This window comes from Carcharhinus amblyrhynchos, chromosome 18, assembly GCF_965287045.1.
Source record: "Carcharhinus amblyrhynchos chromosome 18, sCarAmb.v2.hapA, whole genome shotgun sequence".
In the NCBI taxonomy this organism is placed as follows: Eukaryota; Metazoa; Chordata; class Chondrichthyes; order Carcharhiniformes; family Carcharhinidae; genus Carcharhinus; species Carcharhinus amblyrhynchos.
Window position 1 is genome coordinate 34,350,531 of NC_137341.1, and position 24,640 is coordinate 34,375,170.

General features: G+C 41.9%; 1 protein-coding gene across 5 annotated transcripts in view; it reads right to left on the bottom strand.

Moving 5' to 3' along the window:
* Nucleotides 1-24,640, bottom strand: part of capn15 (calpain 15) — a 295,688-nt gene that overhangs the window by 209,212 nt on the left and 61,836 nt on the right. For 4 of the 5 annotated variants that reach the window (XM_080206751.1, XM_080206750.1, XM_080206745.1 and 1 more), the window contains one exon: nt 17,449-17,535. The exons of the other annotated variant lie outside the window; for it this stretch is intronic. Coding sequence is in view for 1 of the 4 variants with exons in the window: in XM_080206745.1 (XP_080062871.1) it covers nt 17,449-17,535 (87 nt within the window). In the remaining 3 variants the exon portion in view is untranslated. The remainder of the gene's footprint in view (nt 1-17,448; nt 17,536-24,640) is intronic. 5 annotated transcript variants of the gene reach the window in all.

Consider the following 24,640-nt stretch of genomic DNA (forward strand, 5'->3'; position numbering starts at 1 on the left):
GTCATGGTCATATCGATTGGCGAAACAAGCGCAATGGCTATGCAGTTTACGCCTGCTCCTATTTCTTATGTTCTTATAGGAGGTTCCCATGATAAGGAAAATGTCCACATTGTCCATTAATCTTACTCATTGGGAGTCAGGGGAAGAGAATGTTTTGCTGTGGGAGCTGGTTGGAAGAGGATCTTAGTTTTCCTGGTATTTAGTAAAAGGCATATTTTCTCATATGCTTCATCAACAATAACTTGGAGCTCAGTTTCTCAGTGAACGCATACAAGTGACATCTATAGACTGAAGATCTATGACTAGGTGTTTTTGTTTTGGATTGAAGGTGGCATAAGTGGAACAGTCTCCCATCAGTTCTGTAGATTATCTCCATGCCTGTGGATAATTTGCTGGAGGCAAGGTGCAGGTGCAATGGGGAAAATGGAGAAGAGGGTCAATGCCTCGTCAACAGTAACCTCGTTTGACCCCAGTTTACAATCAGTAGAATTTATAGTGGTTCCATTGGCGAGGATCACAACATTCACGTCATTGTGGGATAAAAGGGGGATGGTAATAAATTTGTGAGGAAACCAAAATTTGAGGCAAATACTCATTAACCTTTGTTAGAATACAAGGCTTCTGTGATGCTGAAAAGAGCCATATAGGGCAGTTAGTGCCATTCCTTGTAATATGCTTGAATTTGTGATACAGTATCATGTCTGTGGTCTTTTATGGTGTATCTTGATGGTAGAAAGCTGTACTGCACCTCTGGAAAGAGTTCCCCAGCCACTGGAAGGAGGCAATTGAGGAGAATCCTTGCAGTGATCTTCCCTGTGGCCAACATTAAGGGCATTTAAATGGTCATTGGATAAACATATGGATGATATTGGAATAGTGTAGGTTAGATGGGCTTTAGATTGGTTTCATAGGTCAGTGCAAAAGAGGGCCAAAGGGTGTGTACCGCGCTGTAATGTTCTATGTAGGTATAGTCTATATAAGCTAGCAGGGAGTCTCCTCTGTAGTTACCACAATTTGACCTGTCTCTCTTCAGTCACAATCACAGCATCCCTAATGTCCCCCAGCATGTATCTTTCCCTTCAGATGAAGTATATGAGATTGTGCACATTTCATAATTTCAGTAAGGATTTTGCATGCTCCAAGGGCTTGTTGTTTTTCAGCTGTCAAATGATGTTTTCAATTTCACTGTGGACTGAGCCAGACAAGGTATTGAGGAATAGAATGGAGAACATTTGTGTCAGAGACAGAGTTGCAGTTGAGGAGTTCTTCAACACGTTCTCTCCAATGAGCACTGACTACCTCCATGACCTTGATGAGTTCCCCTTCATGCTTGACTCTCAGCAAGTTGGGCACTGAAGAGCTTGGGCCATGGATCAACATGACAGCGCTGAAGAAACCACATGTCATTGATGTCAATGTGTTCCTGAATTTCCTGTGTTCTTTCTACTCAACATTAGTTTTTTTGTCATATGTCTCATGCTGTATTGCTGCCGTCAGCCTCCTGCAATACCATTGTTTTTCTTGAGGTAAGATAGAGTTCCCAGTCAATGAAAGTTCTATGCTTATGCTTGAATAGATTGTGTATCTCTTGGTCATTTTTGTCTCATCATACAAGTTATGACGGTTCCTCAGAAAGGCCAATAACCTCTTGCAGGTGATATTGAGGACTTTAGGACTGACCAAGCACTAAGGCACACTAGCTCCAAGGAACTGGAGATAAGAGGTTAGCAATCAGGCACTGACTGACTGCTGCCCTGACACTGACTACTTTGGAAAGATCTTTAAAACCTTACACATTCATTTTATTGTGGCATTGCTTCAGTCACCTTTGATGTTTGGGGTTAGGACTGATGGAAATGGTAGATTGGATAAGACTGTGGTTGGTCCAGCAGTCATCAGTACCCATCATGGCACGGTAATGCTTACCATTCACTCCCCTTGGTATGCTAATAGATTATCAACGGTTACCCAGTACAAAAGTCAAACCAACAATGATTAGCAAAGATACACAGCCAAGGAGATTTAAGCTGCACACATCCTTGGGGGGAAAGGAGGAGAATAGCAGGAAATTCTATCTATTCAATTTTGACACCGTGGAACAACATTTAATTACGACTTCACCCTTATCATGTCTCAGAGTTCCATCCATGTCAGAAAATAACACCGGCATGCAAATTAAATACACCAGCTGAAATTCAAGTTCTGTTAATGAGCACTAATCCTAAAATAAAGTTGAATAAGGCAGGTCTATTGCCCCTTTTAACTCACGAAGGGAGGTCAATGCTACGCCAACATAACCCTTCAGCGAGAAAAGCTGATGTGTCAGTGAGCAGCATTCTCACTCTGGAGCCAAAAGGTTCAAGTCTCACTTCAGAGATTTGTGGCCATAGTCCAGGCTGACACTCCCAGTGAAACACTGAGGAAACTGAGGTGTTGTGTTTGCCTTCTCAGGTGGACATAAAAAAAACCCACAGCATATTTTATAAGAGCAGAGGAATTCTGTCCAATCTCCCAGGCCAATGTTCATCCCTCAATCAAAAACACCACAACAGATAATTTGGCTTTTGGTCCATCACCGCTGTGAGATCTTACTGTACAAAATGAACTCTTTCTGACATTACAACAGAGATTACATTTCAGAATTATTTCATTGGCTGCAAAGTACTTTGGTACATCCTTAGATTATGAAATGCACTATATAAATGCAAGTCTTTCTTTTATATTTCATTCGTAAAATCTTGAAGAAAGCAACAACCTTAGTCAGCCAATGCTCACAATAAAAACATGAATGTAATCTCTATTTCTCTACTCCATCCTCAGAGTCACAAATGTAACCTGTAAAGAACTGTTGCATTACATCAGATCTGAGCAATCGATGAAGCAATGAAATACTATAGATATAAGCGTAAGCAATAGAGAAACAACTACAGGACTTGGAAACAGGAAATAAAATGTTGCGATTGCTAACAATAACCATCAGTCAAACAACAAGCACTGCTGAATTGTAATTCTTTATAACTGCCAGATTAGATTCAACCCACAACTCAAACTATATACGGTAAAAATCCAAACCTCTCAACTTCTTCCAGCAATGTTGTGTAAATCTAACATCACGGCTTCGGGCAACAGCGACACAGGGTCACAGTTTGGAGTCAGTTTGCTACTCCATTATTGTGGTCACAGTTAGCTGGCCACAGTGCCGACCTGTTGACAAGCAGCACATTGCACAATGTTCCACCAACATAGCTGACAACCTAATCCAGGAGAAAAAGCTCAAAATTATCTCTCGTGCATTTATTCTTGTATTTAGCGACAGAGATGCAACTGAAAATGAGCAACTCCTGTTTACACTGGCATGAGTGATCCTAATGAACAGATGCAGTCACAGCCGAGATCCCCTGAGTTAGAGGTGTTTTATCGTGAGGGCTTTTGTGGTATGCAGCAAGTTTCTGCCAATATTGACCAACATCACAGCAAAATAAATTCAGATTGCCAGCACAATCAGCTGTCAGCTTCAAAACAAATCTGAAGAGTGGTACAGCAACTATCCAAACCACACGTACTCCATCAATTTTGTAGCACCTCTCTCATTAGTCTCTCTTGTCAAGCTAACTTCAGGATCCTATTTTCCATAAAACTGCAAGGATTTGATTAAATATAGTCACCAGATCGTAAAAAATCAATCCTAAATCCTAGAACTTGTTAGGAAGCATCAGCCAGCAGATCAGAGATTGAGATAATGAAACTATTATTTACAAGTAGGCTTGGAAATCTCCCACAAGGCAGAGGAAATGAGTCAGTATGCCAGACTTAATTTCTTTTGACTTGGCAACAAGAGCAGAAAAATAAGGAAACTTATTGCAGAATAGACCTTCGCTGATGACATGAAGGTCGGTGGTGTTGTGGATGGTCTGGAAGGATGTCAAAAGTTGCAGCAGGACATAAATAGGATGCAGGACTGGGCAGAGAAGTGGCAGATGGACCAACGCGGATAAATGTGTAGTCGTCCATTTTGGCAGAACCAACGGAATGAACGAGTACACTATCAAGGGCAGGAGTCTTAGTAGTGTTGAAGAGCAGAAGGATCTTGGGGTCCGGGTCCACAGGACTCTTAAATCGGCCTTGCAGGTGGAGGAGGTGGTCAAGAAGGCGTATGGTGTACTGGCCTTCATTAATCGAGGGATTGAGTTTAGGAGTCGGGAGGTAATGCTGCAACTTTATAAGACCCTTGTCAGGCCTCATTTGGAGTACTGTGCGCAGTTCTGGTCACCTCACTATAGGAAAGACGTAGAAGCTATTGAAAGGGTACAGAGGAGATTTACAAGGATGTTGCCTGGACTGGGAGGCATGCCTTATGAAGTTAGGTTGAGGGAGCTGGGACTCTTTTCCCTGGAGAGACGAAGGTTGAGAGGCGACCTGATAGAAGTTTATAAAATGTTGAGAGGAATAGATAGGGTGGATTCTCAGAGGCTATTTCCCCGGGTTGAAATGGTCGCTACGAGAGGACACAGATTTAAGGTGCGGGGAGGAAAGTACAGAAGTGATGTTAGGGGTAAGTTTTTCACTCAGAGGGTGGTGAGTGAATGGAATCGGCTGCTGTCAGTGGTGGTGGAGGCAAACTCGCTGGGGTCTTTTAAAAGACTTCTGGATGAGTATATGGGGTTTTATGGGATTGGGGGTTATAGATAGGTCTATAGATTGGTAGGTGTTGATGTGATCGGCGCAACTTGTGGGTCAAAGGGCCTGTTTGTGCTGTAGTGTTCTACGTTCTATGTTCTAGTACAAAAATACTTATCATATTTACTTGCTCTTCTTTACAACTGCCTCTTTCCTCCACACGTATTCTTCCTTTAGTTGAAGAAATGAATAATTAAAAATACTTCTGACATTTTATTAATCAATTTCTTCAGAACTCTTAGATGCCCCAATTTTAGTGATGTAGCAATACACGTGTGTGTATGGAGGGGGGGACTTCTTACTCCCAGGTGTGTTCATTAAGAGTTTATATAGATTGAAGAGATTCAAAGGAAATGGACTAATTAGATGGATAATGAAAGAAATTATTTATGGATCTTGTTTGGAGACACAAATGTGTTCTTCTGGTCAAAATAGTAATTAGAAAGCTAACAAAAATATGAAGGGAAAGGGGTGAGGAAGAGGGACAGACAAGACATCCAGAAGGCAGTGAAATAGAAAAGATATGGGAAAAAAAGGAGAGGGGAAAATAAAGGAGCAGAGAGAGGGAGTAAAAAGAAAAGAGAACTGTTCCTTAAAGGACTGGCAAATCAACTGGCCATTACTTCCTGACTTCTGGAATAGCCTAGAATTGTCATTTTCTATCCTGTTATGATATATAATTTGTGCTGTGCTGCAATGAATATCAGCAATCAATCCACTATCCATTTGCCTACTGCTTTAATTTGAGGACAGAAAAGCATCACATGAAGTAACGAAAATATCCTGGTGTCAATCAAACCATTTCTTTAATCCAATCGTTTCCTCCAAGCAAATGGTATTTAATATAAAAGAATAGTCAAAATAAATCTGGGTTTTCAACAAATATTTAGTTTTTCAAATTAAAGGACAGCATGTGCAATCATTGGCATGTAGCACGGGATATATTCACTGGATGAATGTATCTTAAGATGCTTTGTGTTTGCTCGGTTGCTTCCTCTTCACAATACTGAACATGCAGGCTATTACTGATTGAACAGATGCATTGCCACCAGGCTGCTCATCCCAAGCATTATTTTGTTCTGCCTGACTAATTCCTGCTATAATACTCAGGAAATCAATAGTGGGATATGATGCAACACAAACTTAATGCACAGAGGTCAAATGATAGGCTGATTTGATCAAAACTAGCCTCAGCTTCTTCAGCAACAGGATTACTTACTGTGTTACTATTTATCAATATGCATCCATGATAAATGAGATTTAATCCCATTCCACATTGCATCCAGGAAGCAAACAGCATCAGCTAAACATGTTGGACAGCTTTGCCTCTTAGTGTCATATAGTGTTAATAAACTGAGAAGTGGGACACAAACTAATGTTAGGTAGATGCTTTGAGCACATTTCTTGTAACAGCCTCAAGGGCAGATAATGATTGATGAGAACAACAGATGGCTTCAAGTACTTCTAATTATAACCCCCTTTATTTCTGCTAAAATGGCCCTTTAAGAACACTGAAAGGGATAAGAGAAAAGCTCCTCTTACAGTGCATCACCTGTCCAACTGAAGAATTGTATGAACCCTTGAGGCAATTACCCATCTGAAGACAACTGTACAATAAACATTGGGTTATATGATCAGGAAAAGAGAAGTGGGTTTGAGTGACCTATATTTGTACTGCTAAATCTTATCAAAAAGGCAGAGATTTAAGTGGGCTTAATATAAGGTTTCGGCATGGGAAAGAGTACAACGCTAGTTAGATCCATGTTGAACAAAAGGTGTTTTTTAATTTTTTTTGGTTTCGGTTCAAACTGTAGCTGTAATGTGCTAAGAGTTTATGACAAGTAAATAAGAGATTGGAGAAAGAATGAGATATTGCTTAGCAACCAAAGGCCACTTTTCGGGAAGACCTTTGAGTTTAGTTTTAACTGGAAAACAGTAGGAACTTAACAGTGTAAAAGGGAACATCTCTCACAGCTTTGCGAGAAGAAGAGCCATATAATGGAACATAGGGCAAGGAAGCAAGTGCCATTAATCTAAATCAGCTAATTAAGAAAACTAAAGAAATAAAAAGAGAAGTTTCCATGAAGTCTGAAATTAAAGTGGCATAGGAAACTGGAGCTGGAACAGGACACTGTTCATTGAAACCCGAGACAAACAGAAGGAGTTTGCTAGTATAAAGTGTTTCCAAGGTTTATGATATCTTACCTGTGAAGCAACAGCTGAAGTAATTGTGGAGCAATTGGTGGTTGGATTTCAAAGTTTGTGTCAAAGCTTAAAAACATTCAAGACATAGGAATATTGAAAGGAGAGTTATAAAACCTGGAAGCAGGTCCTTGTTGGGAACTGTTAAAAGAAAGCACTGCTTGAAAGAAGGTTGTAACGTGTGTCTTTTTGAAAGTGGAGTTTCAAATGACATGTGAAATCCAGTGAGAAAAGCTGGCTCACGTTGTAAGAATAATCAGAGATTTAAGGAGAAATCCACAGATGTTCACTTGGTTTCAGAGTCACGTTCTGATCACTGACAGTCTATAGGTTTAAAGGGACTGTATGTTTACACCGAGAACTTAATAGCATTTGACATATTTGTAACCTGTGTTACGCTTAAAATTTGTGAACATTTATGAGGACAAGTGGGAGTGAAGGAGTATTGTCGTCAAACTTTTCACGTTCAATGTCTTTTTCTTGCTGCGTACAGCTGATTGGCAGATTTGTGACTCAGTTCCTCCACGTTCTCTGAAAAAATTGCAAGTGATGGTCTTTTGAGCTAGTGTTCCACTCTGGGATCTTTCCATCCTGTAGTACCAACTGGGATTTTAACAATAAGATCTTAGAAACAATGGTCAATGCTACAAAGCACACTGATTAATAAGAGGCTAGTTTTCCACATTCCTGAAGATAGTACATTGAAGAGCAGCTGCACAAAGCAATAACTTAAAGACTGCTAATGAGGACACAATGAGCCCAATATGAATTTACTCAAAGCCTACTCAATTACACTGAGATAAAAATCAGACATAATAATCCAGAAGATCAAAACTTGTCTGTTTTAGTTCACAAAAATCACAGAACTATTATAGCACAAGAGGCCATTCTGTCCATAGTGTCTGCACCTGCTCTCCAAACAAGCAATTCACCTAGCATTCTTCTACCTTTGCCCCGTAACCCTGAACATATCATTTTTTGGTAACAATCTAATTCTCTTTTCAATGCTTTATTTGAACCTGTCTCCATCACAGTTTCAGGCAGTACATTCCAGACCTTAATCACTGGAATGGTCATCTTCCCATTTCTTTTTTCAAACAATGTTGTTCTTAAACAAAGATCCAGCTGTCTCCTCTTAGTCTGTCTTTCACATAGACAGTGTATGATGCTAATGTGCAGCTTTAAAAAAGAACCAGTAGTCCTCTATCATAGCTGGAGCTATGATGTTACTAACATCATAGCAGGAGGTAATTCCAATGACAAATTAGGGATCCTTTATGGTAAAACAAAATTTAATAAGTTTAAATACAACTAACAAATAAAGTAACTTAATGTTTAATGGTTGAACAATATTTAAAAATGAAAGGAAGCAATTTTACTTTCTAGCTTATGACTGGTCTAGTTCCAAATAAGCCCATTCATGCATAGATCAAAACCACTTTTAAAATAAATACGGTTAGCAAATCTAGGCACACTTGCTATAAATTGTGTTAAGAGTCTTGAAGTTTTCAGAGAGATTTCGTTGAGAGTTTTCTCAGTAACAGCCTGCACATGCCTCTGATGTCAGCAGATCTCTAACGGCAACTGCCTAGTTTTTCTCTAGTACTGACCTAGCTTTGCACATTAAACACATTATCACATGACTCCGCTAATCAACTTCAAGGAATTGTTTGTGTAAACAAAAGTCTATTAGCTCTATTAAATTAACAAATTCCTAGCTGAAATGAGTAATTAACTTGCTTTTACAAACCTTGAGCTAAACGTTTTCCAAACGCATCTGTAGCTGAAATTTTAAACATTCCACAGAAAGAACATAAGAACATAAGAAATAGGAGCAGGAGTAGGCCATCCAGCCCTTCGAGCCTGCCCCGCCATTCAATAAGATCATGGCTGATCTGTCGTGGCTCAGTTCCACTTTCCCGCCCTCTCCCCATAACCCTTAATCCCCTCTCCTATCAAAAACCCATCAACCCGCGTCTTAAAAATATTTAGCGAGGCAGCCTCCACCACTTCAACGGGCAGAGAATTCCAGAGATTCACCACCCTTTGAGTGAAGAAGTTCCTCCTCAACTCTGTTCTAAACCGCCCCCCTTTATCTTGAGGCTGTGCCCCCTAGTCCTATTGTCTTTTTTGAGCGGGAAGAGTCTTTCCACCTCTATCCTATCCATCCCATTCATCATCTTATACGTCTCAATGAGATCTCCTCTCATTCTTCTAAACTCTAACGAGTACAAGCCCAGTTTATTCAGCCTCTCCTCATAGCTCAACCCCCTCAACTCTGGTATCAGCCTAGTAAACCTCCTCTGCACTCCCTCCAAGGCCAAAATATCTTTGCGCAGGTGCGGCGCCCAAAAATGCACACAGTACTCCAGCTGCGGCCTCACCAATGCCCTATACAGCTGCAGCAAGACCTCCCTACTTTTATATTCAATCCCCTTCGCTATGAAGGCCAGCATCCCATTCGCCTTCCTGACCACCTGCTGCACCTGCAAGCTGGGTTTTTGCGACTCACGCACAAGGACCCCGAGGTCCCTCTGCACCGTCGCCTGCTGCAGTTTTTCGCCACGTAAGTAATAGTCCTTCCTACCATTCTTCCTACCAAAGTGGACCACTTCACACTTGCCAACATTAAATTCCATTTGCCATTTCCTGGCCCATTCGCCCAGCCTATCTAGATCCTTCTGCAGACTCTCCACACCCTCCGCACGATTTGCCGTTCCCCCAATCTTGGTATCATCAGCAAATTTCAACACCCTACACTTGGTTCCCTCCTCCAGATCATCTAGATAAATGGTAAAAAGCTGAGGCCCCAGCACCGACCCCTGGGGCACTCCACTAGTCACCATCCGCCAATCCGAATAGCACCCGTTGACCCCCACTCTCTGCCTCCTATTTGACAACCAATCCTCTATCCACGCTAACACCCTACCCCCAACTCCATGTCCCTCGACCTTCTGCAATAACCTCTTGTGAGGCACTTTGTCAAACGCCTTCTGAAAATCTAGAAAGACCACATCCACCGGCTCTCCTCTATCCACCGCCCTAGACACATCCTCATAGAACTCCAGTAAATTTGTCAGACACAACTTCCCTTTAATGAAACCGTGCTGCGTCTGCTCTATCAAGCAATTCCCTTCAAGATGCCTCGCAATTTCCTCCTTAATGACAGATTCTAACATTTTACCTACCACAGACGTTAAACTAACCGGCCTATGATTCCCCGCCTTTTGCCTGGCACCTTTCTTAAACAACGGCGTAACATTAGCCGTTTTCCAATCATCCGACACTTCCCCGGAATCCAGCGACGTTTGGAAAATAACCACCAAGGCATCCACTATCACCTCCGCCATTTCTTTCAGAACCCTCGGATGCATTCCATCCGGTCCTGGGGACTTGTCCACAATCAGCCCCTCCAGTCTGTCGAGCACCGCCTTTCTAGTAACAGTAATGTCATTAAGACCCTCCAGTCCTACCACCTTTCTATCGCTAACACCCGGCAAATTATTCACGTCCTCCTCCGTGAAGACAGAAACAAAAAAGTTATTCAATACCTTAGCCATATCCCCATCCCCTACCACTAGGTCCCCTTTCTCATCCTCTAAAGGACCAACATTCACCCTAGCCAGCCTCTTCCTTTTTATATATTTATAAAAACTCTTGCTATCCTTTTTTATATTAAGCGCTAGCCCAGCTTCATAGTTTCTCCTACCCTTCCTTATCAACTTCTTTGTCAATCTTTGTTGACATTTAAACCTCTCCCAATCCTCTTCTCGCCCACTACTCTTAGCTACTCTAAATTCCTCCGCTTTTAGTTTAACACTTTCCTTCACCTCCTTCGTTATCCACGGCTTATTACCTCTCCTCCTACGGTCCTTTTTGACCATTGGAATAAATTTCCGTTGAGCACCAAGAAAGATCTCCTTAAAGATCCTCCACTGCTCCTCAACAGACCCTCCCTCCAACGCACTCTCCCAGTCCACATTCGCCAATTCTTCTCTCATCCTACCATATTCCCCTCTATTCAAACAAAGGACGCGTGTCCGGGAACCCACTTTCTCCTCCTCCATCTGCACCAGAAACTCCACCATACAATGATCACTCTCCCCAAGAGGATCCTTCACCACAAGGTCCCTAATTCTACCCGCTTCATTACATAGCACCAGATCCAAGATAGCTCACTCCCTCGTCGGCTCCAACACACACTGTTCGAGGAAACTATCCCGGCAGCATTCCAAGAACTCTTCCTCGAGCCCCCCACGTCCAACATGGGTCGACCAATCAATATGCAGATTGAAATCCCCCATAACTACGGCCGTCCCATTCCTGCACGCCGCACTTATTTGCGCGTTAACAGCCCGCCCCACCTCCAGATCATTATTCGGGGGCCTATAGACGAAAAAAAGAAAAAAAAAAGAAAAAACATATATAGATCTATAGCAACTGCCTACTATCATCACAGTATTCAGGGGTGGAAATTCTAGCCAGGAATCATATGGCAACTAGATTTGCATGAAGTACTCTTAAGCATGGTCTAACCAAGATTTGACACAGATTAGTGACAATTATGCTCTCACTCAGCCTTCTAGCTGAAATCAGCTAGTTTCGCACAAACTTTACTACTTTCTTGTTTTATAAAAGTTGGCATCTAATTTCACAGACCATATATGCAACTTATCATTTTTAGCAAAGCTCATATACGGTTCTGGAGATGGCAGGACTGACATATGAGGAAAGATTGACTAGGTTAGGATTGTTTTCGCTGGAGTTCAGATGAATGAGGGGGGAATCTCAGAGACTGATAAAATTCTAACAGGTCTACACAGGGTAAATACAGAAAGGATGTTCCTGATAGTGGGGGAGTCCAGAACCAGCAGTCACTGTCTGAGGATTCAGGATTAGGATAGAGGTGAGGAGCTTCTTTGAGCCTGCGGAATTTATTACTACAGGAAATAGTTGATGCTAAAACATTGAATGCATTCAAGAGGTGGCTGGATATAGCACTTGGGGCAAATGGGATCAAAAGGTTACGGGGAAAAAGCAGGATTAGGCTATTGAGTTAGATGATCAGCCATGATCATAACGAATGGCGGAGCAGGCTCAAAGGGCCAAATGGTCTCCTCCTGCTACTGTCTTTTGTGTTTCTCAACTTTAAATGTCCAATCTGTGATGTTATCACTGCAGGGATTTAACCTGCAACATTTCACTGTGAAATAATACTGTTCTATCCGGTACATTTAAAAAAAAGTCCAATAATGAGTTTACTGTTACTACAGCATTTAGTTTTAGCTGCCATCCATCAACAGATACCAAGAAAGTGGTGCTTTTGCCTGCCAAACATCCTAGTCTCCTCCAAGACCAGACTCATTGGTGAGATGGTTAATACTTTGAGGAATGGGAGGTTTTAAAAAAAAACAAAATAAACTAAACCCACAAGCCACATCAATTATAAATTCAGATCAGATAGGAGAGAAAATTTATAAGAAAGTGGGCTGAGTGTAACAATATAATTACTTAATATTTGAGTTAAACTGGATCAGAGCAATGCATCTATCTATTTTATTTCAAGGCTTCATTTGGGATTTTCAAAGAAGCAAAGACTGGCAATCATGGACCACCGTTACAGGCACTTAGCCATACAATCAGGTGAAAAACAATCAAGTGCCTCTATAGTAGTGTAGTAAATCATTTCAGTTACATCAAACGTGGACATCTGGGGGATGGGAAATAAATGCTAACCATGGTAGCAATTCCTAGATCACAAAAATGAATCTTTTAAAGCCTCCTGACCCAGGGCCACGGTGTAAGCAGGAGGCCAAATTGCAACACACTCTTTGTCAGGAGTCAAAAACCTTATAACGCTGCCTCACAGCACCAGTGGCCCGGGTCCAATCCAGGCCTTGGGTTAGACAGCGAGCGAGAGCATATGTGTGGAGTTTGCACATTCTCCTTATGTCTGCATGGGTTTTCTTCAGATGCTCCAGTTTCCTCCCAGTCCAAAGATGTGCGGGTTAGGCAGATGCACAAATTGCTCCTCATGTCAGGGGGATTAACAGGGTAAATATCTGGGGTTACAGGTATTACAGGTTACTGCGCCTGGGTGGGATTGTTGTCCGTACAGGCTCGTTGGGCCAAATTGCCTCCTTCTGTAATGTGGGGATCTTATGATGATTCTATCAGGTGGAACTGGGAATTTCTTGCCTGTAGCTGTACCTTCATTGCAAATCTTGTAAAGTATGTGATGGAGACACCAACTGCGTGATGAATTTTCCAAATTATCCCACCTGAAGCACCAGATAAGAATACAAGAAACTTGAGCAGAAACCAAATGAAATAGGAGTAGGGTAGGCCATTTAGCCCATTGAGCCCACTCTGCTATTTAAGAAGGCTTTGACTGAACTGATTTGCAGCAGCCTGAACTCCATTTTCCTGCCTGCCCCCACAACTTCTGTCGATCAAAAATCTAACTCGGCTTTGAATATGTTCAATGACCCATTCTCTATCTCTGGGAAAGAGAATTCTAACAATCCGCGAAGAAAAATAAATCTCAACTGTCTTAAATGGAGGCCCTTTATTTTTAAACTGCACCCCCAAGTTCCAGACTCCCCCAAAAGGAAAATATCCTCCCAGCATTCGCCCTGTCAAGTCCCCTAAGAATCTGATATGTTTTGATAAGATCACCTCTCATTCTTCCAAACTCCAATGAGTATGGGTCTAACCTGCTCAATCGTAGAACCGTAGAATCCCAACAGTGCAGGAGGCCATGTCACCCATCGAGTCTGCACTGACTCTCCAACAGAGCATCTTACCTAGACCCACACGACCTAATCCATCCCCATATTCCTCCACATTTAACATACTTAATCCACCTAACCTACATCTTGGGACACTAAGGGACATAATAATGCAACCTGCATATCTTTGGACTGTGGAAAGAAACAGGGGGAGTGGCATGGCGGTTAACACTACTGCCTCACAGCTCCAGAGACCCAGGTTCAATTTCGGCCTTGGATGACTGTGTGGAATTTGCACATTCTCTCTGCGTCTGCGTGCTCCGGTTTCCTCCCACAGTCCAAAGGCATGCAGGTGGATTGGACATGTTGAATTGCCCTTCAGTGTCCCACAATGTACAGTTAGATGGATTAGCATTGGGAAATGTATGGGATTACAGCAATAGGGCAGAGGAGGGGGGCCTGGGTAAGATATTCTGTTAGAGAGTTGGTCCAGACTCGATGGGCTGAATGACCTCTTCTGCATTGTAGGGATTCTATGAAATCCAGACATACAGAGGGAGAATGTAGAAACTCCACACACACAGTCACCCAATGCCAGAACTGAATCGGCATCCCTGGAGTTGTGAGGCAGCAGAGCTAACCACTGTGCTGTACCTAGAGCATGCCCAACTATTAAGTAAGATCATGGCTGATTTTCTGTCTCAGCTACGGCAATCCCCAAAATCTTCAACTCACTGAAAATCTAAAAAGAAACTCAATCCCAGTGTTGACTATATCTCACCAAAAAAGCATCCACAGCCCTCTGTAGTACTGAATTCCAAAGATCGACAACCCTTTCGAAATGACCATTCCCTGATCCTGAGTTTATAGCCCCCGAGTTCTAGGCAGTGCAGCCAAGATAAATCACTGCCCAGCATCTATCCTGCCAAACACTCCCAGAATCCCATATGCTGCAAAAAGATGTCTTTAAACCTGGTACAGAATTTATCCTCCTGACTATACTATCCTCTACCATTACAACAATCCTTTTTGTTTTCCCCACTCCAATGGCACCGTCCACCACGGTGCTGAGGTCAGTTTGCTGATCCACCCTGCAGTCCTGCTCTCATCCACACAGACAGGAAGAAAAAGAGTCCCATTCCTATTGGATGAAGGCAAAGGTCAAGACTCCTACAGGCCTGCACCTGGGGAAAGAAAAACACAGGAAGTGCTGGAAAGTACTCAGCAGGCCTGACAATGTCTATGGAGAGAGAAACACAGTTAACACTGCAGGTTTAATCAAAATTGCACCAGGTGATTGCTTTATCCGTCTGACTGGCAGTCACATTCTCTTGTTCCTCACCACTAACCAGATCTGCACAACATCCTGGCCTAAGGAGTGTGACTGCTCCCTGGATCAAAGTGTTTACATGATTCGCCACTTCTCTGATGCCCTGTAATGTCTGGACTTCAGACTCCAAACAAACAACTCTGGGCTGAAGCTCAAGATGAAGGCACTGCAGATGTGGCTGGCTGGGACTGCAGTGCTCTCCCCAAACTCCCACATTGCCTGCACTGACATCCCTATATAACCACGCTTTATTTCTTTAATTTAGTCTATGAATTTAATCAACTTAGCTTAGTTTTTTTTAAACTAATTGTTTGATCAAGTTTAAATTATAGGTAGAGTAGCCTATATATCAACACAAACAAGTGTTGAAATATATATCACAGGCGTTGGTGGCAAGAAGCAGCACTGCCTTTATCCTTTGCTTTAAATTCCCAACTTCTAACACACTGCTTGTTATGCACTCTGGGTCAGTAAATTCATGGCTGAACCCATTCCTCCACTCACTCAACATCGCACTAAGGTATTGCTGGGCGTATGTGCTTATTGAAGCACAAGCACAAACAACCATGCATCACAAAACTGCACGACAGACCATCCACAGAAAGCTGAGAGTTCAATTCCTGTATATTACAAATAAAAGGACAATGGAATAATCTGTAGGCACAGCAAGAGGTCTGCTTTAAAGAAGCTCATCCTTATTATCCCACCACCCACCACATGAATGACTACCATTTAAGTCAATACTGGAGAAAAGTTCAATCATGATTAAATTGATAATGAATAGAATTAATACAGCCACGACTTTATAACTTCAGTAAGACTCAATATCATACTCATACTGAACTTTCAACAGACCAAATAAGGAAAAATGCCTTGAACAGAAGAGTGATTTGTCAGTAGCCACATTAAAAAAGCACAAGAAACAAGGTGAGAAACATATCAGATGATGTGGGCAAAACCAATGTTAAGAACACCAGGGACTTCAGTCTAGACTCATGGTGCTGGGAAAATATCTAAAATTAGAAAAAGATGTATAAACACAAAGAATCATTTCATTAATTGATGTTTCAGACAAATGAGCAAGAACTATAGTTTCTCACACAAACAATCTTTAACATCATTATACAAAATGAAGACTGTTTCCTAGTGAGGTTCCTTTGCTGCCCGGGCCAATATAGAAACATTTACATCCACAGCACAGGCCTGTAGAACGTCATGGATGCTGCATACTCTGGAGTAACGATACGCATGGTGACAAAGGGAATTGTAAGTCAGAACCTCACCGGTTCCCACCTGCACATTTAGCTTCACCTTTGTATTTGATTCAGGAAAGAGGGTGGTTTCTAACATTTGAAAACATTGAAAACAATTTATTTTCCTGAGTACTCTATCAGTAACGTAGTCCAGACAGTCCCTGAAATCTTACAATGAATATTAGTGCCTGAGCTCACCCTGTATTTATATGACAAATCGTTATCCTTCACTTTACAAAAGACATCAGCCCAAACTTATAAAATTCATAAACTAATATCTGCACAGTTTCAAGGTTGTGATTAATAGTCTGCAACAGAAGATGACCAGCAGGAAGGATAATAATCCTGTCAAGCTTCTCAATGCCTCAGTTGGTAAAGGCATTACCCAGTATGTTACTGAGTCATAAGGATGAGAAATGCCAACAGAATCAGTGATGGAAGCAAAATCCAGAAAAGTCTTTATAAATATTTCAGAAAGACTTAAACAAGTATAAGGAAAGGGTAGCAACGTGGGAATAAGAAAGAGCCAAAACAGTCACAATGGCCAGCCTTTCTGTGCTGTATTATTCTGGGTTCTATGTCCTTAGATTGATGTACAATCTGAGCCAAATGCATGACAGAAACAGGGAACAATCTTTCGCTAACAGCTCTGTGTTACTGTATATCTTTTCATTTAAATTGTATGGAAGCCAAAGCCCCAAGGTATTTAAAAGTAAAATGGAAACCAAGCTACTGCAAGGATTCCTTCTGTGTAACAAGTAAGATAACAAATGGATTCTTAATTGCTTCGCAGAACAGATTTCTGTTCACTGTCCATATGCATGACCAGGGAAGTAATCATTCAGGCCCAGTGTGGAAGAGGTAGTAAGTTCAAAAGTTTTGTTTAAACAGTTGAACGATGATCTAGTAGCATTCTTTAAAATTATTCATTGCAGGTTCTAAAATTGCTCAACCCAACTTGGAGTTTCTTAAGTTTACACACAAGACAGAAAAGGCTGGAAATCTCACCTGCATTTTGCCATGCTCCCACTGGTGGAGTAGGTGACCATCCACTTAGTGGTCTTGCGATTTTCTGCAGGGACTTTTTACGTATTTTTTTCAGGGTAATCCAAAACATCCAAGAAAAAAGTTTGACCCTTTGAATAGGATAAAGCTTCTCCGCACTTTTCAACACATTTTACAGCAGGACATCAGTTCCAATTCATGTGTGATTTCAATGTTTCAGTAATCATTTGATACAATTTGAAACACTTACCTTCTTGTGCAAAAGGCACCAGTCCTACCTACAAGGGCAACAGATCGTTCTTTAGAGCTGAAGTGGACCGTCCCTGTCTCTGCATACCTGGAAGTTTTCAAAAAATTAATTATGTTACTTTCAATTCCATTGCTTTCCTTTCTCTCTTTATCCCCCATCTGGACAATACACAATTATTAAACAGGAAAGGAAAATTCAACAGGGAGTGTCCTTTTAAAAACACACACAACAAAGAATTTTGTTCAAACTTAAGTCAATTTGAATGCACTGGTTCACTAAATTCAGGGAAGGACAGATAAGTGTGTAGGCCAGTACACTGCATATTAACTTGAAATTAAATATTGACAAAGGAATTAACGTTTACAAGGTGCAACCAAACAGCATTCCATTCATGTTCAATTCTTAGATAAATTTTATATCTGAGATTCAAGTTTTGCTCTTACCCTTCCAATCATCCACTTTGCTCTCAATTTTGTATCAAGGCTTGACACAAGCATGACCATTATCAGTTCACTGCAAAATTCAAATTGGCTGTTGCTTCTCATTCAATCAGAATCAACAGCCCCTGGCTAAAAGGAGAATTTTACAAAAGGACTTCAAGTATCAGAACTGCTGCAGTTAAACAGCCCCCAGGATATACAGTGCTAGACCTACACTTACACACAATTTATATTTAATGGTGCAGTTTAGGTGTATGTGTTAGGGAATAATCAACATGATACACTTCAGAAGGGAAAGCTAAAGTGATAATAAGATTGTGGATTGCTAAAATAATGCCAATACACTGAGGTTACAAATCGGCTCTCTGTGCGCAAACTGCAATTCAATTTCCTAGAGTAAAATACTAAGTGATATAGCAGCACATGTCCTTTTCTGAGAGTCCAGGCTCTTGTTGAGTTAGGCTTCTATGTTTCTGAGTATCTCTTCATTCCCTCATCTAAATAAGTATATCCAACCACAGGATGATGGCGCTGATTCAAGGATATACCACATGCAACTAACAGAAGCAGTTTTTTCCCCCACTGCCCCAGCTTGAGGATACTGAGCTAATTGCATCATTCTACTCAGGTTCCAGCAAAGATTGGTTAATGGCATAACCCAAAGGGTCAAACAGGTTTGTGCAGTTCAGTACCTCATGGTGCATTGTACTAAGTCTTAAAATATAGCAGGGGAAGAGGAAAGGTGGCAATAAATAACGTCCTCAACATCAACCTGGGCCCCATGAAGTCTCATGGCACCAGGTCAAATATGGACAAGGAAACCTTCTACTGATTACCACGGACCACCTCTCTTAGATGATGAATGTCAAACAACACCTGGAGAAAATACCAAAGGTGGCAAGGGTGCAGAACATACTCTGGGTGGGGGACTTCAACGTTCATCACCAAGCTTGGCTTGGTAGTATCACTACAGATCAAGCTGGCTGAGTCCTAAAGGACATAGCTGCTAGCCTGGGTCTGCAGCAGCTGGTGAGGGAACCAACAAGAGGGAAAAACAAAAAAGAGAAAATGCTGGAAAATCTCAGCAGGTCTAGCAGGATCTGTAGGAAGAGTAAAGAGCTTTCTCAAAAGGGTCATCTGGACTCGAAACATCAGCTCTTTTCTCTCCTTACAGATGCTGCCAGGGCGACACAGTGGCTAGCACTGCTCTTCACAGCACCAGGGACCCAGGTTTGATTCCCATGTTGGTCATTGTGCAAACTCCACACATATATTCTCCTTGTGCCCGTGTGGGTTTCCTCCAGGTGCTCTGGTTTCCTCCCATAGTCTTAAAGATCCGAACAGATGCCAGATTGTGGCGACTAGGAGAATTTCACAGTAACTTCATTGCAGTGTAATATAAGACTTACTTGTGACTAAAACTAACTTTTAACTTTAACTGCTAAGATTTTCCAGCATTTTCTCTTTTAGTTTCAGATTCCAGCATCCACAGTAATTTGCTTTTATTATGAGGAAAAATCATACTTGACCTCATCCTCTCCTGCCTCAGAGGCATTTGTCCATGACAGTATTGTTAAGAATGTCTGCCACACAGTCCTTAAGGAGGCAAAGTCCCGTCTTCACAAAGATAACACCCTCCATCATGTTATGTGACACTACCACCATGCTAAACGGGATAGAATTCAAACAAATCTAGCAGCTCCATACTGGGCATCCATGCAGCACTGTGGGCCATGAGCAGCAGCAGAATTGCACTCAACCACAATCTGTAACCTCATGGCCCAGCATATCACCCACTCTACCATTACCACCAAGCCAGGAGATCAGCCCTGGTTCAATGAAGAATGCAGGAGGGCATGCCAGGAGCAACACCAGACATACCTAAAATGAGGTGTCAACATGGTGAAGCTACAAAACACAACTACTTGAGTGCCAAACAACACAAGCAAAAAGTAATAGACAGAGCTAAGCGATCCCACAACCAACAGATCAGACCCAAGCTCTGCAGTCCTGCCACATCCCACATGAATGGCGGTGGACAATGAGAAATCCCACAACATCAGTTTAAAGTCCAAACAGGTTTATTTGTAGCAAAAGCCACAAGCCTTCATCAGGTGGCTGGGAGTTACAGAACACATGAAATCATAAACAGCTGGCGGCACTGAATATTGTAAAGGCAATAGACCCTGACAATATTCTGGTAATAAATCTCAAATTGCTTGTGCTCCAGAACTTGCCGCACTGTTAGCCAAGCTTTTCTAGTATAGCTACAACACTGGGATCTACCCGCCATGTGGAAGATTTTCCAATTATGTCCTTTACGTAAGAAACAGGACAAATCCAACCCGGCCAATTACTGCCCCATCAGTCTACTCTCAATCATCAGCAAAGGATAGAATGGGTAATCAACAGTACCATCAAGTGGCACTTACTCAGCAATAACCTGCTCACAGTCACTCAGTTTGGATTCCACCAGGGTCACTCAGCCCCTGATCTCCTTACAGCCTTGGTTCAGACATGGACAAAAAAAAGAGTTGAATGCCTGAGGTGAGGTGAGAGAGTGTCTGCCCTTGACATTAAGGCAGCATCTGACTAAGTATAGAATCAAGAAGCCCTAGCAAAACTAGAGTCAATGATGATAAGGGAAAAACTCTTTACTTGTTGGAGTCACACCTGGCACAAAGGAAGATGGTTGTGATGGTCAGTAGTCAATCAGTTCAGTTCCAGAACATCACTGTAGAATTCCTCGGGTTAGTGTCAGCTGCTTCATGAATAATCTTACTTCTATCATAAAGGTCAGAATGGGGATGTTTGCACAATGTTTGGTATCATTTGCAACTCCTTAAATACTGAAGCAGTCCATGTCCAAATGCAACAAGACTTGCGATGCATCCAGGCTTGGACTGACAAATGACAAGTAACATTCATGCCACACAATGACCATCTCCAACAAGAGAGGATCTAACCATTTTCCCATGACATTCATTGCATTACTATCACTGAATCCTCAATATCAACATCCCGCATGTTACCATTGACCAGAAACTAAACTGGATTAGCCATACAAACATATAGCTCCAACAGCAGATCAAAGGCTCAGAATCTTGAACCCAGTAATTCACCTCCTGATTCCCCAAAGCCTATTCACCATCTAAAAGGCAAAAGTTGGGATTATAAAGGAATACTCTGCACTTGTCTGGATGAGTGTAGCTCCAACAACACTCAAGGAGCTTGATGCTATCCAGGACAGAGCAGGCCGCTTGATTGCTATCCCTTCCACAAATATTCAATCCCTCTCAGTGGCAAATGTGCATCATCTACAAGATGCACTGCAGGAACTTACCAAGGTTCCTTAGGCAGCACCTTCCTAACCGACAACCACTACTTACGTGGAAGGACAAGGTAGCAGGGGGAGGAAGAAGAAAGAAGAAAGAATAGAGACGGTGAAGGTTGAAGTTCAATCAATAATAGTAAATGATGCCAGAAACAAGGAAACAAAAACAAGACTCATTTCCTTTCCTTTTTTTTGGTCCTATCTACATTTGGGTTCCTTTCAAACTTGAAAGTTTAGAACTCACATCACCACAAACCAAACTAAATCCTGGCCTCCAGCTCAGTACAGATTCTTCATCCTGGCCCCAATCAGAAGGCAAGTCTGTTTGCTTAGCTAGTTTCTGCATAATGTTAAATTGGTTGCCATTTGAAAGCTGTTTCAGAGCCTGACTGAATGTGAATATGAAGGAGAGAGGATAAAATGGAAAGTGAAAACAAAGACTTTCACATAACAGAACACTAACGCAGCCTCTAAATGGCAACTGTCTCCTCACAAAGGCTACTTTGACATTTCCAATTTCAACACCAAGTTAAGTTCCCCTATTTGTCCTGCATTGTGAGCAGATTTGAGTCAATGTTCCACACCCAGCTATCCTTGGGTCTTTTCATGGAACACCTTGCAGGCAACGAGCAAAAGAGAATTTCAGTCCATCAGTTCATATTGAATTTTGGATACTGGAGAAGAAAGGGCAGAGCGCCTCTATATGGACTCACAAGCTGCTGCTTTTTAATTAGTGCTCTCCCCAAACTGAATAAAAATCACCCTAAACATTTCAGACACTGGATTTTCTTACATTGGCAGTAAAATGGGCAGGCGACAGAGCAAAATTTGATGATTAATGTCAGCAGTACTGGGGCACGCATGGGATTCAAAACATACCACCTGTTCCTGGCCAAGACATTGTCCAATAAGACGTGGCAGATTGTTGCCAAATTTCCCTTAGATCAAGGGCCAAAACTAACCAGAACTCCTAAGAAAGAAAGAAGCGGAAGGACTGTAGAGAAAGAGATAATCAGTCATGGATATCTAAGGAAATAAAGGAGAGTATCAAATTGAAAGAAAATGCATACAAAGTGATAAAGATTAGTGGGAATCTAGAGGGATTGGGAAATCTTTAAAGGTCAGCAGAAAGCCACGAGAAAAGCTATAAAGAAAAGCAAGATGGATTATGAGAGTAAACTAGCTCAGAATATAAAAACAGATAGCAAAAGTTTCTACAAATATATAAAACGAAAAAGAGTGGTTAAAGTAAATATTGGTCCTTTAGAGGATGAGAAAGGGGATGTAATAACTGGAAATGAGAAAATGGTTGAGGCACTGAACAGGTATTTTGTGTCGGTCTTCGCACTGGAAGACACAAATATCATGCCAAAAATTGATGACAGAAAGGCTACAGCAGGTGAGAACCCAGAAACTATTAACACGAAAGAGGTAGTGTTGGGCAAGTTAATGGGGCTAAAGGTAGACAAGTCTCCTGGTCCTGATGGAATGCATCCCAGGGTACTGAAAGAGATGACGGGAGAAATGGCAAATGCACTGGTGGTAATTTACCAAAATTCGCTGAACTTTGGGTTAGTTCTCACAGATTGGAAAGCAGAATATGTGACGCCACTGTTTAAAAAAGGAGGTAGACAAAAGGCGGGTAACTATAGGCCGGTTAGTTTAACTTCTGTAGTAAGGAAAATGCTTGAATCTATCAAGGAAGAAATAGCGAGACATCTGGAAATAAATTGTCCTACTGGTAAGATGCAGCATGGGTTCATGAAGGGAAGGTCAAGTTTGACTAATGTGGGGGAATTCTTTGAGAACATTACATATGCAGTGGACAGTGGGGAACCTGTGGATGTGGTGTATCTGGATTTCCAGAAAGCATTTGACAAGGTGCCACACCAAAGACTGCTACATTAGATAAAGGTGCACGGTATCATGGGTAACATGATAGCATGGATAGAGGATTGGTTAACTAACAGAAAGCAAAGAGTAGGGGTAAATGGGTGCACTTCTGGTTGGCAATCAGTGGCTAGTGGTGTGCCTCAGAGATCAGTGTTGGGATTGCAATTGTTTACGATTTATGTAGATGATTTGGAGTTGGGGACCATATGTAATGTATCAAAATTTGCAGATGACACTAAGATGCGTGGCAAAGCAAAGCGTGCAGAGGACGCTGAAAGTCCGCAAAGAGATATAGATAGACAAGTGAGTGGGTGAGGGTCTGACAGATGGAGTACAATGTTGGTAAATATGAGGTCATCCATTTTGGTAACAATAACAGCAAAATGGGCTCTTATTTAAATGGTAAAAAATTGCAGCATGCTGCTGTGCAGAGGTACCTTGGGTGTCTTTGTGCAACAATCTCAAGGAGTTGGTCTGTGTGGAGTTTGCACATTCTCCTTGTGTCTGCGTGGGTTTCCTCCCATAGTCCAAAGATGTGCGTGTTAGGTTGATTGGTTATGCTAAGAAATTGCCCCTTAGTATCAAGGGAAGCGTAGGTTAGAGGGATTAGTGGGTGTAATATGTAGGGATATGGGGGTAGGGCCTGGGTGGGATTGTGTTCGGTGCAGACTTGTGGGCTCTATTGGTTTGCAGGTGCAGCAGTAATTGAGGCAAATGGAATTTTGCCCTTCATTGCTAGAGGGGTGGAGTTTAAAAAATAGCAAGGTTATGGTGCCGTTGTATAAAAGGTGCTGGTGAGGCCACGCCTGGAGTACTGTGTACAGTTTTACAGTTAAAGGATATACTGGCACTGGAGGGGGTGCAAAAGAGATTCTGGAGTTGAAAGGATTGGCTTATAAGGAGAGACTGAGTAGACTGGGCTAAACACATTGGAATTCTGAAGGATGAGGGGAGATCTTATAGAAACATAAGATTATGAAGGGAACAGATAAGATAGAAGGAGGAAAGTTGTTTGCACTGGTGGGTGAAACGAACTAGGGGGCACAGCCTCAAAATAAGATTTAGGACTGAATTGAGGAGGAACTTTTTCACACAGAGGGTTGTGAATCTGTGGAATTCCCTGCTCAGTGAAGCAGTTGAGGCTACCTCATTGAATGATTTTAAGGAAGGATAGATAAATTTTTGAACAATAAAGGAATTAAGGGTCATGGTGAGCAGGCAGGGTAAGTGGAGCTGAATCCACAAAATGATCAGCCATGATCTTATTGAACGGCGGAGCAGGCTCGAGGGGTCAGATGGCCTCCCCTGCTCCTGGTTCTTATGTTCTTACAGAGCAAGAATCAAATAGAGCAAGAAACAATAGAATCAATGTAAGGTACAGTCCTACCCGATAGGTGAATGATACAGTTTGGAGTTGCTGCAGTACAAGACATTAAACAACATTCTAGATACACAACCCATTGGAGCCACACAAAGTGGGTTACACTAAGGGGATTTTAGTTCTTTCTAATGGCCAGGCATCAAA